The 16,651-nt window shown below is 45.6% G+C and overlaps 2 protein-coding genes across 2 annotated transcripts in view; both read right to left on the bottom strand.

The window, feature by feature from the left end:
* The window catches only part of LOC135808998 (complement C3-like), a 61,036-nt gene extending 58,588 nt beyond the window's left edge, over window positions 1-2,448 (bottom strand). Inside the window, exons 1-4 of the mRNA XM_065322253.1 lie at window positions 2,303-2,448; window positions 1,873-2,099; window positions 1,682-1,707; window positions 15-192 (exon numbers count right to left, since the gene is read on the bottom strand). Of these exons, the coding sequence (XP_065178325.1) occupies window positions 15-192; window positions 1,682-1,707; window positions 1,873-2,099; window positions 2,303-2,358 (487 nt within the window). The 5' untranslated portion in view covers window positions 2,359-2,448. The remainder of the gene's footprint in view (window positions 1-14; window positions 193-1,681; window positions 1,708-1,872; window positions 2,100-2,302) is intronic.
* Window positions 2,449-3,267: 819 nt separating this feature from the next.
* Window positions 3,268-16,147, bottom strand: LOC135808996 (uncharacterized). The gene is made up of 15 exons (XM_065322252.1): window positions 15,690-16,147; window positions 14,233-14,384; window positions 13,293-13,487; window positions 12,529-12,776; window positions 11,119-11,200; window positions 10,691-10,738; window positions 10,320-10,370; window positions 9,477-9,637; window positions 9,229-9,264; window positions 8,406-8,438; window positions 8,062-8,121; window positions 7,416-7,581; window positions 6,351-6,437; window positions 5,110-5,288; window positions 3,268-4,729 (listed from the first exon to the last, which is right to left on the bottom strand). The coding sequence occupies exons 1-15, from the start codon at window positions 15,710-15,712 to the stop codon at window positions 3,884-3,886; spliced, it is 2,367 nt and encodes a 788-aa protein (XP_065178324.1). The 5' UTR covers window positions 15,713-16,147; the 3' UTR covers window positions 3,268-3,883.
* Between the last annotated feature and the right edge of the window lie 504 nt (window positions 16,148-16,651).

Here is a 16,651-nt window from a genome sequence, read left to right as displayed (position 1 = left end):
GGTTCCTAACTTACCTTTCTGCCCTGCCGAGTAGACTGGTTTGTCAAGTTGTAGGATGACCCTAGCCCGTCGACATTGCAGCGAGACATCCCACGACTGGCTCCTGGTGGAATTCCCGAGTCGGCACACGGCTGTGACGGTGACAGGTATTACCTCTCCAGGTAGGCACTCCGGTACCCGACTGGCAAACACCTGCAATCATCATGCCAAGGTACAGTAAAATCTTACACTGAACACCACCCTGACTAGCGATCAGCCTGGTACTATAGACAACTTTGCCAGGCACGGACGCTCTCACATTCTAAGTGCACTTTGACTAGCAACTTCCTGCTCAATGTGACCAACGACCGCCTTTTCGTTGTTGTGCCAAGGTCGATTTTTGACCCGTGACTAGCGACCGAACACGATAAGAACCGTCTTTGACAGCGCGTCGAAAGTGCTCTCTGGTTGATGTTACTGCTCGAAGGAGAAACAAAGACTGAGCTGCTCTGTCGAAGTACAATTGCATACCCCAGTTGAACAGATTAACACTGCGGTGCTAGCATGCTACGGTACGTTGCAGCATGGTTTGGCTACTGTGGCAATGGCTGTTGATAAACTTGCGATTCATCAACAAATTATCATTTCACTTAATAGCTCCTAGGATCCTGGCTTCAGAAGCAGCAGCTGAATTTGATATTAGCAGTAACACATACTTTTCTCTCTCTAACTGTTGTGTGGTCTGTAATAAGAATGACATCGCTCAAGTGGTGGGGGATTGGATTAGCTGCATTTAGCCATACATTATGATAATGGGATCCACATGGCAACACGGTGCAAACCTTCAACTAAAGTCCACCTGCCACTAAAGACCTGTTTCTTTGGAACCAAGGGGTGGTCGTTAGTTGCCGCAGGTTTTACTGTACATGCAGGCTGGGGCAGCGGAACTTGCAGTGTTACCAAGTGCCCTCTACCCCCATGCGTACTGCCCAGTGCCATTTTGCAGAATTTTTCAGAGTTTTCCGTACTCGTTTTTCAGGTCAACAATTTGACTGATTTAGTGTAATTTGGAAGAAAAAACGATACTGTACAACTTTTCCAGCCACAGAGTTCACTTGCGAAGCCTACGAATTCAGTACAATTTTCAACTTCACCAGGTCATAACTTTGGTCTATATTTCTGGAATCCGATATCGTAGCGCTTCCGTGAGTGTTGCATTGGACAGCTTGGAGTTTTGGCTGCCATGTAGATCCTTCGATTGTTGAATTGGCACAAGAAACGATGGAGTTACGAAGGTTTTAGCAATAGATCATATACATGATCGTTTGCGGGATATCCGATTGAAATCCGTTCTTCGGACAAAGCTTCTTTTTTCCGTAAAAATACGGACAAATACGGGCGGTTGGCAACACTGCGGAAGATAACTAACTTGTCAATCACTAATGAATGGTTGAATGTATAAGCAGCGGATTGACAGCCACTACTTCCAAGGAAATCCCTTTTCGATTACCCTTGACAAATTGTCAGTCATACCAGGTGTAATTTTCCCAACGTGCATTCAAACTGGCCATAGTTTCCGACCACACAGCACGTCCGCCTATATACAGGTAGGGTTTCAAAATTAATGAAAGGACTTCGAGTTCGGCGCCGTCGGTAGCAACAGCCACCATTACCACAGCGGTAGTACGCTACTGGCACTTACCTTTATCGGCACATGAACGGACCGACCTGCACAGTCAGAAGACGGAAGGAGGAACCATCTCACTACAATATTCTGCAAAAAAACGTCCTTCGGTACTGCTTTACAAATATATTACAGACTGTACGAACACCACAAATTCCGAATTGCAGTTCATTCACACAAACACCCAAAGCAACGGAGAGATTGCTTACCCAGTGACCCTCTTTTGGTTTTGAACGCCAAGCATGGCTCGGGCAGAGAAGAGTCACAAACAGCACCAGCGGCGGAGGATCTTCGGACACTGAGCGTTACTTGAGGTCGGGTGGCAATACTGCCTGACGAGCCTTCCCCTTCTTCGAAATAGACGTTTGCATTCTGCTTCTGTTGCACTTTGAAAGTACTCGGAAGAACAACCTGGCAAGGAGTGCCGTGAGCAGCCCTGTGTGAACACAAACCCGCCAAAACCAGCAAGCAGTGCTAGACTAAATCCTCTGATCGCTATCAGTGTCCATAGACCATAGTGTCTGGTGTGAGCAGACTAACGCAGACACCAGCACTTCCGAGCTATCATTCGCGCCAAGGCAAACCCTGACACAACAGACTCAGTGCAGGCGCTGACTTTACAGATGCTGATGCACTCACCTGATGCTGAGTGCCAAACCAAACAGCAGGAACACGGCGGACGTGCGAAGCTGCATGATTTACAACTCTGTGGTTCGCGAACGAAGTGGATTATGAAGAAGGAGCGCACTCGACTTGCCTTCTTCTTTCAAGTAAATAGTTGTAGATCTACTTTTTCATGAACCATTCATGTAGCAGCCCGACTATTCAGCGGAGTTTCAGATCCGCACGTCCTGGATGACTGCAGGGGGGCTCAGCCGACACCCGTCACCTCCGAAGAGATGTCGACAATCAAGGATTTTGTTGTCAGTAGACATGTCAATGTGAGCTCAAACACAGGCAGGAGTCTCACATGCAGCCCTCCATTTTCTAGCTTGGACTTCTTCAAGTCGCCCCTTGGGGAATTCCCTCATCAAGCCCCGCACGGCAGTACTAGTCATCACTGAGATCTACACTAGTCACTGTACTAGTGCACTACCATGACTACCGGTAGATCTACATGTACATGTACATCACTCCACTCCAGCACTCAGCAGTCATCATGGTCATCATGCCTTCATGATGTTCATGCCGAATCATGGTCATCTAAACTACACTCTCTCTCGTCCACCCTGGTCTACACCACAGTACAGTGTAGACTAGACTGTAGTTCTACAAATCTCAGACCTCAACACGAACTAAATGTATGTACAGTCAGTGCACTGCATTGTTGTTATGAAGAGTCCATAATACCAGGATGGCAGGACTGGAGTCTTGACATTTCCTTCCAGACACAAACAATGGCAAGCACACGTTCACCAGTATTATGGGTATTACCTCTTCATATAGGACTGGACAACCTTTGTCCGTTCAGTTCAATGCCACTACGCCTATTTGCTGTGGAGTTCTCCGCCCAAATAAGCATTCCCATGCCTGACCATTTAGAGGCAAACTGACTGCAAACCATGTTAGAAAGTCTAGCCAACTTCACTGATACTGCGCACTGCTTGAGTTCTTGGCCCACTCCACCAGCATATCAAGTTATTATCAACACAGCGGAGACAATTCCATCGATGCATGGCATTCAGAATCACAGTGTAGTGTCCATAAGAATCAGCATAATTATATTATTGTTTATATTCTACATAAGACAGTTTGCATTGAACTGGGTCCCCAAAGCAATGCATTGAAGTACTGTAGTGTGAAAATTATGCACATAACCTACTAGGTCATGATTGTGTGGAATGGTGCAATGATACTCCCAGGAGTAGTTTGCTCAGAATACAATACTGCAGGCATGTCCAGTCAGCATCTCCATTCAACGTCCAAGGCAATACCAAGTATGACAATGTACGGAAAACTCAATGAGAAACCTGCCCTATCCTGGTGGCTTTGTCTTCAACGCGCGCGCGCGCGCGCGTGTGTGTGTGCATGTGTGCATGTGTGCATGTGTGCATGTGTGTGCGTGTGTGTGTGTGTGTGTGTGTGTGTGTGTGTGTGTGTGTAATCTTAATGAGCAGACAACCTTATCCTGAGTAGCTTAGTCCTCCGTGTGTGTCTGTGCCGCAATAATCTCAATGAGCTTCAAATTGTTCAAATCAACTACTGTAGCCGGGTGTGAAATCAATGGGCTTGAAAAACGCTCCTATCAACACCTGCATAATCACTAGGTATGGACGGGTAGAGTAGCTGATGATTCTCAGCACGCTGATAATAGCCATTCACCTCGGCATACAGCTCACGACCAAGAATACGACACACCAGCAACTGGAAGTCATTGTTACTGAAGGCAAATCGATGCGGCAGACGATAGCGCGTCTTGTTGCGTAGCAGGATGGGCACATCATGGAGAGGGGAGCTAGTGACAGCGCCAAACTGCACTGGCAGCAAGAAGCCATGACGGCCACTGTATGACTCGCCTTGTAACAGGCGACTCTCCTGGCATGCACGCCTGTAGCCATTATCATCTAAGCTGTACATTACAGCTTGCTGCGCCTGTAATGTTAGATTCAGAGGATAGGCATTGTCAAGTACAACAATGACAAACTGTGCCCGGCAGAACTGTTCTGTGATCCACTGTGGCTCATTGTCAGCTAAGTCATTGAGATGCTCTCGATCAATAACTACATCAACACCATGTGCTTGCAACATCTGACATAGGTAGGTGACATCATCAGCTGGCGAGCTGGTTCTCTTGAACGACGAATCCCTGTCCTGCGACATTCCGGTGGTGACATAGCGTGAGTAGCTGATGTAAACACTAGGCACATCTTGGTCTTGCTCATCCTCCAGTGACAGATGGTCTAGTCGTATCTTCGGAGGGATGGGTGGGTAGACTATGCTGTCCACTGTCTTCTGAACATCATCTGCTACACCGTCGTAGATCTGCTTGAACAGATGTTCATAGCCTTCATTTCGCAGGGAGAACAGGAGTACTCCAAACGCGGAATTTCCTTTCTTTTGCACAATCTGGGCAGAACCAAAACACCAGAGCATCACATTAGAATCACGGCAGCACTGACTATAAGTATAAGCAGTTGACAGCAACATACTCTGATAAAATCACTTGATGTTGGTACGTTCACCGTGAAATACAGTTTGGGGACCAAGAAACACTGGGCAGAAGCCAGCTTGGAGGTGAGCTGTCGGAAATATATCCAGCTAAGACTTCTGCTGGTATGACAGCTGCACCATAGCTCGATGGTTAGAGCATCGCTGGCCTCAAGAGAACGTCCCTGGTTCGAGTCATCGTGAGTACAATCTCTGGTAGACCACTACCCCATGTAAAAACTGGTTGCTATGTGGGTGAAAAAACGAGAATTTCCAATTCAGCAAAGAAGGACATGTACCTTGATCAAATTCATCAGTATCTGTGAGCCATCTGCAGATTCATAGAGCAGCTCATACTCCTTGGACATGACAGGCGTAACTCCAGTCTGAATGAAGCACTCTCTGATCAGCTCAAAGTTGGACACTGTGTCCGTGATCTGCTGTTTCTCACGTTGCAATACACTGATAGGCATCTTAGCTGAAGCAGGACGAGCAGTGTACAACAAACAACAGCACACATAAATGCATAGCATAAAACCACACACAGTACAGCAACACACCAGAGCTGAACCCACAATCTCGTCCAAGTAAACAACCATACAAGTATCAGTTTCTGAGCCATAGAAAAGGGCAGATGTGCATGTACAGTGATTGTGAGGCAATAAGCTAGATAATAGGACAGTAATCAGTATTCTAGATAATAGAACAGTATGCTAGATAATAGAACAGTATGCTAGATAATAGAACAGTATGCTAGATAATAGAACAGTATGCTAGATAAAAGGACAGTATGCTAGATAATAGAACAGTATGCTAGATAATAGGACAGTATGCTAGATAATAGAACACAAAGGCACACAATGAAAACCTTGGCAAATTAATTCCGTTGTGACAACGGAATTAATTTGCCAAGGTTTTCATTGTTTGCCTTTGTGTACGCCGCTCTGCCTGAATCAGGCATTGAGCACTCTTGCAGAACCAAAGCATATTGCCTCTGTAGATAATAGAACAGTATGCTAGACAATAGAACATTCTACCAGATTGGTTCCTCGAGTACGTGCTTGAAGTATCATTTTTCAAGCGAGTAGTCGTTCGGAAAAGAGTACTCAAAAGCAGTTTAGAATAGGAAGCTGCTGAAATGGCTCATACAGAATGAATCTCACCAAGAGCAAAACCTCACAAAAAATTGGACAGATACCGCGACATGTTTTTCTCTCTCAATCTGGTAGAATGTACTCTTGTCCGAACCATTACTCGCTCGCAAAAATATATTTCGAGCACGTACTTGAGGAGTCGGTATACTCATTTCACCCCTAGCCAAATGGCTGCAGCAATTGCTGTGCCCATTGGACACATGCAGCATGAATTTCAACACGTGGAGTTAGTTTTGATGGAACACAATCTATCCTGAGACCACATAACCACGAGTGTATTACTGACCACAAGACTGCGGCATCAGAGTTCTAAGGCATCACAACGACTTGGTGACATGAATGCAGATATTGTGCAACACACTCTGCCTTTCTTCTTTCCTATATACCTTGGTCTCTTTGCCGTTCCTGATATCGCCTTCTCACCAGACATAGCACGAGACCGAGTGTAATCACTGATAGTGCCATGATGCTTACTGTGCACACACACACACACACACACACACACACACACACACACACACACACACACACACACACACACACACACACACACACACACACACACACACACACACACATACGTACACACACACGCACACACACACACGCACACACAAACACATGCATGTGCACACATACAGCAAACATACATTCCAAGAAATAAATTCAGCAGTGACAGCGTCGACGGCAGACAGTCCCCTCTATCTCCAAAACAAGTATAATACCGATGGCTGTTAGTGGAAACAAAAAGCAAAACAAAAAATGAACGGAAATACATAACTGAGCGAACTATGGAACACATAATTATACAGTATACGGGAATCATGAATGAAAAATATGTTATCTCCTCCCCCCCCCCCCCCCTCCCTGCATCCTTCAAAATATTTCCACTGCCATTGTCACTGGCAGAGACATATTGAGGTGAAAGGGCATCTTAGCTCACATTAATATGGGTGCCTTTATGATTGCCAACTCATTTTACATAATTATGAAGACAATCCCAACAGCCCAATACAAGCTGAGTTAGGAGGAAGCACAAGAGCACACGCACACACGCATGCGCATGTACACACATACACACACACACACGCACACACACTCACACACACACTCCTACTCACACTTCTGCCCATTGCTGAAGCGACGATAGCGAGCAAGCTATGTTAGACATAGCAACTTGTTCTGGGGCTACACCATTCGAACAACTTGCAAGGATGATGAATTGACCACCACCTTTTTTAGCCTGGTTTACATGTACACCACACGGCTGGTTGAAGTGGCTTTTGTCTGGACAGTGAATCCCTATTTTTTCATTTTACACACATACATACACATACACACACACACACACACACACACACACACACACACACACCCACACACACACACACACACACACACACACACACACACACACACACACACACACACACACACACACACATACATACTTGTTATGGTTCCGGTGACACTGAGCTTTGGCCCATCATCTGCCTCCTCTTCCAAGGAGACATCGTTGTTGTTAAGTGTGGGTGCCTCTGCTGATGAAATCCTGTATTCCAAATGTGCTGCTTCACCTGAATAGTTACCATACTGGTTGGTCACCACTGGTGTTATCTGTACAGGTAGGAACAAAGAACACAGAATGGTTAGTTTCGACACTCACATACAAGTACGAACAAAGAACACAGAATGGTTAGATCAGTGACATTATGTCAAAGTATGGTTCAGTCAAAACAACAACTCCACTCTGCACAGAGAACAAAGACTTAAGTTGATACCAGCTCTGTTTTACTGGCAGACTAACCTACCCAGATGGTGTACATCCACATAAAAAAGCGGTGTGTGTGCGTGTGTGTGTGTGGGGGGGGGGGGGGGGGCGGGGGCAAGGGTTTCACAGTATTCCAAGCTTTTCATCCATTTTGAGAAATTTTCGACACTCACATACGAGCACATCTGCATGTGCCTCAATACTGGCCTGATCTGCTCATGTGTGGGCGGATTTGTTTCCCTACACTTGGTCGGTCAAAGTGCACACACTCCTTCGATCAGCCTTCACAACACGATTGGGTACACCGGAGAGCAGAGTAAACTCACCGTGACAGCTATGAGATCACCGGCTTGTACTTGTGATATACTGGAGCCGAGCAGTTGAAACTGGCAACAAAGATAAGCAGATAAGAGATAACAGTACTGTGTACCAATGTGAGGGGAAAGATCTTAGCAGCGATATTGTACACTTCATTTTCAGGCTATATGTACTTATCTGTATTAGTTTGCAAATGTTTATGGCAAGAAAAAATTTAACAAAAAACGAAATGTCTCCTCACATTTCCAATCCACAGTCAACCATATCGGTCAAAATACTGTCTGGTGTAATGGCCTTCAGTATTATAAATAATCATGGCCGCGTGAGCCAACATTGACCATATGTGACTCACATATGTAGGAGAAGTGGGAGCACTTCCAGTGTCCTGTGCAAATACAGAGCAGAGAATTCCATAACCTACTAGACTCTTTCTGTTCAAGAATACCAGACTCTTTCAGATCAAGGATCTAGAATAGTGTATTGTGCTGACAATACAAAACTCACCTGAAGTTTTCAACCCATCAAATTGCATTCATCGCTACATGGTCCCGTTGCAGGCAACGCACGCAACCATACACCAATGCATAGGCCAGCAGTCTCTTTACCTGCATCAGCCATGACCACTCAGATTCGTAAGTGTATTTTGTTCTGTACTGAGGAGAGGTAGTCTAGACTACCAATTATCTTTGCAATAATCCACTACTCTATATTTGTTATCCAAGCAGCAATCATTGCTGCTTGGATGCTTGGATAACAAATGACTTATTTTGCAGGATATTAAAGTCAAAACAATTGTGATTTAACTGAATACTATGCGGATGAAGGCTAAATATCAATAAACTGTTGAACGGTACCTTTCGGCTGTTGATTAATACAAGAAACTAACTCTCCTCCTCCATGCGCTCTAAAGCCGACCATTGCTACCCTCGGTAGCCATTACTCACACCAATAATTTCAAACAACGAAGGGGTCACGGGTAAAACATTTCCTTGCCTTTGATAGGCGAAACAGCTGTCAGAAGGAAATGTGTTACCCGTGACCCCTTCGTTGTTTGAAGTTATTGGTGTGAGTAATGGCTACCGAGGGTAGCAATGGTTGGCTTTAGAGCGCATGGAGGAGGAGAGTTAGTTTCTTGCATGAAGGCTAAATGTTTTACAAATTTTCAATCCACTTACACATAGAAGGCGTCCAGAGGTTTGTGGCAGCTGAAGCTGAGCAGAGCAAAGTAGTGAATAGCAAGTGTATAATAATAATAATTCAACCAATGGATCCGGTTAGCATGTGTAAGCTCAAGCCCTGCAGGCTGCAGACCATAGTTTGAAAGTTTCTGTCACAATGGTTACTGCAATGACGTTGACAAGGAAATAAGTTGCAGCCGAATGCAAGTTAATTAATGGCATCACACGTGCCAAAGTTTGCTTACGTCACTGGCAAGGTGAGTACTGTTCCCAGTCGCGTTTCCTGATCGAACCAGGACATTGAAGAATGTCGCGGAGACATGCGGATCCTGTGTTGTCCACGACAAGCTTAACTCGGTGTCATTCACGTCAACGTCCAGTGGAAATATGCACGGCTTCATAGGCACTAAATATAAACAACAAAAACAGGGCGGGGTAAAAACTGCAGTCATTTATGATTTTTAGATCATAAGATGGTACCAGGTGGGGGAGGAGACACTCACTTATGCCCAATGAATACGGAATACGGCTCCATGAATGTTTTAGCAACATGCATACTGACATCAACTCCCTATAAATCTATGTCCCTTGAAATCCGGGGACATAGATTGATCTAAGCGGTGAACCCCTTGATAGGCGACAAGCCTCTGGGTCATCCTAATAAAGATATTATTATTATTATTATTATTTATTATTATCTATCGGGAACCCTTTTTCAAGAGTCATACTAATTATAGTACCTTGAAAGACACCAATGCAGCGGTTTTTCCAGCCGTGCTGCTACCCACAGTCAACTGGGAACTTGTGGCCAGGCACAAGGGGTACATGGATGCAGCTAATGGGGTCGTTTTCGGCACTTGTGCCAGTGGTTGTGAGACTTACCCACTCACCCCCACCGTTAGGCGCTGCATCTGCCGCTAGAGTTTATCGGGTGTTAGCGGCCGTCGTGAGTTCCCTTCGGGAACGGACACGATAATTTACTCTTTTTGTTTTTAAAGACACCGAGCTACATGCACAAAAGCATCAGATGTGTCTCATTCGGAAATAGGATAGAACTGCTGTGACTGGCATATTATCAATGTTCTTACCACAGAAGCATACTTGAGTTAGGGTAGCAGGACTCTGACCACCACAGGGACCTGCGTATAATCATATTGGACAGAAAGTGAAAATTGAAAAATCCCAATAAATGCAGGGAATAAAACCTACAACAAGACCCCGACCATTCTTCCCTGATCACGAAGGCACTGTGATATCAATGTTGAATCAAATAACCCTCTGGAGGCTTGACCCCACTCTACACTGCTATCATGTGACTTATTGTGCTACTGACAGAAAACAAAGGCAATGCAGCACAATGCTTGACCGAATCAGTTGAGAAGTTGATATTGTCCTTGTGTTTGGTGAATCATACACACTTTAAATCAATTAGAAATTCTATTCCCATTTGTCAACATACCATCAGGGTCTGCTATATCTGTGACATTGCATCCAAGATCACGGCAGCCTACACACACACAGGAGATAGAGGGTAAAAAGATGCTTTCAAAATCCAGATACAATTCATTCCGCAATAAAGAAGATGGAACAAGATGCATGTGGGTTCACGGGTTCTACCATTAACCAGCTGTCAAAGGAATGCACCAAATCACAATTGAACAGGGTAGCATTCTCGAATAATTCCGTCGCTGCAATTTCACTACTGGAAAGGCAAGCACCTTCATGCACAGCCGACACAGGTGTTGTCATGTACCAGCTACACTAGGCATAACCCAGACACTATTCATACTGACAAGAAACTGTTTTCGAGTGGACTACCAGATACATCTCCCCTACTCATATTGCCACCAATGGCAGATAGCCGAGTCACAGGCAACAGCAACTTACTGTCCACTTGGATGTGTTGTAAAGCTCCCTGATCACTATCTAAACTGTCAGTCGTGTTGTCAGCCAATGGTAAACTCAGAACCTGTGACAGAAATAACAGAAAAAATATAGAGAGCAATGAGTGCTTTCTGCAAGCTGCTTGTCAGCTATACTTCTCTCTTGCATGCAGGAGATATAGACTTGCAGTGCTGAACAGAAGCCCAGCTACAGTCCATTCAGAAAAAGATGGACTTCTAGCTTTTGGCCATAAATGGGTCAAACGTTGAGTTTTTTTAGAATTTTTTTCTGCAATCCCCTATGGAATCCTCTTCCAATTATGTTTCTGAAGTCTATTTCTCCAAAAAGCAAGCCATAGCAAGAATAGGATTTCGGCCAGGTTTTGCCCCAAGAGCACTGAATTGGGAAAACCCATCAAAATCCAGGCCGTTTGACCCTGCCTGCAACAGTGCATTGTACGGTTCGAACCCCAGTTCAGGTACCCGTTTTGGACCCTTTTTCAAATTTCAAATTTCACAGCACTGCACTGTGTACGATAAAATCTTGAAAAATCGCCTAATACGGGAGCTCGCCAGAGCCCATCTTTTTGTGAATGGACTGTAGACGAAAATACATTTTTATGCTATTTTTGCTTAGAGAGCTTGTGCAGACAGGCGTGTAAACTTCCATTTATCCAGGTGAGTCCTTGAACGCTACTCGTGCACCAGCCGTATCAAATACTCTAAGGGCCGGGTTCCACTGCGGCTCCGCTGCTCGTCTTTCGCGGCTTGACACGTCATCATTACCATTGTGACCGCGGCTCAAGCTGGAGCAGCGAGGCCGCGGCTCACCGCGAGCTTTCACTGCGATTCTTGACCAAAACATGCGAGCCGCGGTCGCGGCTCGACCTGTTTCCCGTACTTTGCATTGTTTTGTACGCCAGAATTTTAAAATTCAAAATTTAATTCGTTGCGCAGGCCAGAACATGAGGATTTTTTGATTTCGCGCGCAGGCAGGTGAAACGTCATCAAAAAGTGTGGACCACGACCGCGGTACCGCGAATGGCGAGTGTCAGTGGAACCGCGCTGCTCCGCTGCATGCAGCCAAGTGCCGCGGAGCAGCGGAGCCGCAGTGGAACCCGGCCCAAAGGAGGCCTGGTCACTATGACAGCGCATCACGATACAGCAAGAGTACTGAAGCAGATACTTGCCACCCCTTTCTATAGTGTCAAAGTAGAGTAAAACATGCACTGACCGCCGTAACCGGACACCCACCGCCGGAGCATCAACTGTCCTGATATGACAGGATTTCGCTTGATCCAGGGATGCAAGTTCGATCCCCTGTACGTCCGTGTATGAAAATGTGTCAGGTCAATACAGGATTCCTTTTGTTACAGTGGTTTTGCAGTAAGTGCATGCCTGGGCCTGCACTTACCTGAAGAGTCACATTCCATTTAGAATTGGGCTTGATGTAAAACAGGCCATTTGAGCGGGTTGTTAGCGCACGGCTAGTGACACATTCAAAGCAATTGGAGCCGCAGTAACATGAGCTAATCGATGCTCCTGGTCTCAGGTGAAATCTTCCGCATTCAAATCGGTTAGGCACATCATAAACATCCAGTGTTGTGCTTGTGTTGGTGTCGATTATCTTCACACGAAAACCAGCCACACTGGACGAGTGACCTGATAGAACACAAGAGGAACACACAACAGTACTTGTTTTACTCTGACATACAATAATCCCAGGGTTACCAGGGTTACCAGGGAGACAGGACGTGGAGAGAGGTCTCAACTGGTCATCGAGCCACAGAAACATGCACTGTAGTGTATTCTTTTACAGTCCAGACTACACAGAGAGATTTAAATGTCAGTGAGTGACATGGCCAGTTGACAGACTCGAAAACGTTTGCAGTTGGTCTGGTGACTATCTTAATAACTTCACATCACAAAGAAAAGTTCAACACTAACCTCCAAGGAGAAATTCAGCCAGGCAAGCAAGAGGGACGGGCCATGGAAAGTGTGCGATGGTGCAGAAACAGGGCATGGAAAGTGTGCAATGGTCCAGAAACGGGGCATGGAAAGTGTGCAAATGTGCAGAAATAGGGCATGGAAAGTGTGCAAAGGTGCAGAAACGGGGCATGGAAATGTGCAAAAGTGCAGAAACGCGGCATGGAAAGTGTGCAAAAGTGCATTTCTTACGCTCAGTGCAGCACCAGGAGATTGTGAACGAGCTTGGTCGGCTTAGCGGTTTGGCAACTTCAAAACGGATGCTGCCCTTTGTATCAAGAACTGGTGGACCGGGTGCTTTGAAGTCACGACAAGATGTAGCATTCTCCGCCAGTCTTTCACATGTAGGTGCGCAGTCATTTCCACAATCTGGAAATACTAACCGCCCTGTGCACAGTACAGAACATGTGTTCTGAAAACGTTTAAAACATATTCAGGTTAACCTAATGTACCGGGCCAAGCAGATATTCATATTCCTGCTGAAACCCTCTCATCCATTTCCATACGCTTGCGATCCATACCCGCTACATGTAACTACAATTGGGGTCAGTGAAGCCTGATCCCGGTTAAAGTGGATGGTACTGTGTCCACGCGCTCTGCAGCATCAAGCGGTATGCATGTCTCCAAAGTATTATTAGTATTGTTCCGTCTGTGGTAATTGTACCTGTGAGTCATCATTTGATGTGGTATTTAAACATGCGAGTACAGATACCACATCGTCCACTTAGATTTCTACTACAGTACAGAAGAAATTTTGTTTAACATATAGCCAAGTATTGATGCTTGTGGAAAATGTGCTGCGCTTGCGTAGTTGTTCTTACTGCGATACGTTCTAACAATAATGAGATGCCTTTTGTCGGCTCTTCTGCCTGGATTTCGTTGACAGATGCGTTAAGCCCATGGATCCTTCCATGAGTGACATGCGAACTGTAACTATTATTATTATTATAGCCAAGTACGCTGTTGACAATAACACATCCATCAGTGGACAGAGCATGGGCATATCCAGCATTTGAACGATCCTCAGAGGTAGTGGGCAAGTTTACTCAATTTCAGCACTGACCACACACACGAGTACCAACATGCCTGTATTATGAAATCAGTTGAATTGACATTGGATCTATCAACATACCCATGTGGTGGTCCTGATGGCTTTCCCATGCCATGGCGAATGAGTGTTTAGACTGATCACATTTGCACGCAGAGGTGGTGACAAGCAGCTCACGGTGCAACATAGTAAAAACCAGCATCCCCAACATCAACTGCCATTGACGTGTTGCCAGCCTGAGAAGAAGAGACAATGTGTAACAACATAGATTTAGCTGTCGACGTATCTCCAAACAGTTCAACGCATTGAATATCTGTAGCTGGATGATGGAGAGTAGGAATGGAGAATGTGACAAGAAAAATCTTGACTGGATGCCCACCGGGAACTTAACCACGGACATTCGTTTTTTTGGCCAGAAGTGCTCACACCACTACTAATTGACTATGGTCAGCAACGGTCACCATGGTCCAATCCTTTCCCTTGCTAAGCTCACCCTTCTTTCAATGGGATTTTTTACTGTCGCTAGTGAATTCAGCGCTTGCTGTAGTGCATGCGCATACAAATCATGTACTTCACTGTACACCCTGTTTTATCGGGAGCTATTTCTCGTTACAGTGGTGGACCGTTACTCTCAACTCGTATCCATGGCGGCGTGGGTCCCCTTTTCGGTAAAGGTATAGTTTAGGGTCCCAAATTATTTTAGTGGGTCAGCATGCTCTACAGAGTCCCAGGCATGCACATTACACATAGCCATAGGCCTTGGCCACAGCTGACATCGAATACGATGTGGATGGACAACCACTGGTGTATGCAAAATCACCTTACGATGCGAACGAAGACGGCGCAAAGGACCATGAAAATAGCCTGAGTTTGAAGCTCGGTGATGCCGTGCGTGTCTTGAACCGTGACCTCCATGGGCAAGGGATGGTGGTGGGTAGAAGTCGATGGCGAGTCTGGCTACGTTCCATCATCATTCCTTGGCACTGAGGATGACCTGCGCGGCGCGGAGGAAGCCTCCTGGCAGAACGACGAATATTTTGACTTCTACCCACCACCATCCCTTGCCCATGGAGGTGTTCAAGACACGCACGGCATCACCGAGCTTCAAACTCAGGCGATTTTCATGGTCCTTTGCGCCGTGTTCGTTCGCATCGTAAGGTGATTTTGCATACACCAGTGGTTGTCCATCCACATCGTATTCGATGTCAGTTGTGGCCAAGGCCTATGGCTATGTGTAGTGTGCATGCCTGGGACTCTGTAGAGCATGCTGACCCACTAAAATAATTTGGGACCCTAAACTATACCTTTACCCCCTTTTCTTGTTTTCTTTTTTCATTCTATTTGATAATATTACTACGCAGAATATCTCTAGAGCAAATCCCTGATTTAGTGATTAATCCGATTGTGGATTGCCTAAATTCTGATATCACCAGTGCCCGAAACACACATGATTCTTGTGCAAAAATACAGTACAGTAAGTGGCTAGGTGCAGTGTTTGCTGAAAACGTAGCAATCATAATAATTCGTTTTATTTCACTCACCTGCTTCCAGGCAGGATCAACATGTTCGGAGGCTAGCCTAATGGCAGCTAAAGAGAGGATTTGTTGACCAAGACCAAGGTACTGCCTATGAGTATGACTACTCGCATGCCTGACGGTGGCTTATCAGTATCACTCTAACTAAAATGAATGACAGATGTCGTTACGACGTTCGTTCTCTTTATGACGGGCCATGGATGAAATAAGTCAACTAGCGATTCACGCGGCTTCCATATCCAGCCAGGCAGCCAGAAGCACGCAACAAGTATTACCGGCATTGGGAAAAGGAAACTTTCCATCAAACCAATGACGCCGTCACAGTTCATCAGCAGCAAGACACTCACAACACATCGTTTGCATATGGACCACCCGAAGCCGTGCATCTTTACACCGTCTCATCTTGTGATCTTACACGATTTGCACGCGTCATAAACACAATGATTCTTATGCTCAGGCCTCGCACAGTGGCTGACAGTGACAACCTCTGCAAACATTCTTCTATCACCTGTAAGTGTACCATTGTGTACGGCGCGGGTAGGCTCGCAAGGTGTCCCTGGCACTCCCCTTCGCTTCACTTCAGCCAGTAAGTAACATAGTTCAGGCCTAGGGCCTTCTCCACGATCCACAGGCTACGCCAGTTACCGTGCCTAGTCGACGTAGTTGCCGTCAGTTACTGCGTGTATCATCGCATTTTCAAAACACAAAAAAAGACTACAGCCTGTTTTGCGATTATCACTACAATCGTGAAGCACTAAACTAAGCTAAACATTCTAAGTCCTTCAACTACTCTACTAGTCTCTAGACTCTAGTGCCAGTAGTAGTGGTACATGTAGAGGGTGTTTTGAACATTCCGTAAATGTCCTCAAAACCGGAATTCCTCGTTGCAAGCCCCCCCCCCCCCACCCAGCAACTTTTTGAAGTGTGCAAATAATTACTAGTCCATCATCATTAGCAATGAATAACAT

This window comes from Sycon ciliatum, chromosome 2 (genome assembly GCF_964019385.1).
Source record: "Sycon ciliatum chromosome 2, ocSycCili1.1, whole genome shotgun sequence".
Lineage (NCBI taxonomy): Eukaryota > Metazoa > Porifera > Calcarea > Leucosolenida > Sycettidae > Sycon > Sycon ciliatum.
Note: the sequence above shows the minus strand (reverse complement) of the source record. Positions and strands in the feature narration are given on the sequence as shown.

Excerpts from the sequence above, each read along its gene's own strand:
- LOC135808996 (XM_065322252.1), bottom strand. The coding sequence starts at position 15,712 with ATGTTGATCCTGCCTGGAAGCAG. Across the intron at positions 12,777-13,292 it reads CTCCTGGTGCTGCACTGAGC|GTCACTCGTCCAGTGTGGCT; the intron begins GTAAGAAATGCA and ends GTGTTCTATCAG. Across the intron at positions 4,730-5,109 it reads TACTGATGAATTTGATCAAG|ATTGTGCAAAAGAAAGGAAA; the intron begins GTACATGTCCTT and ends GGTTCTGCCCAG.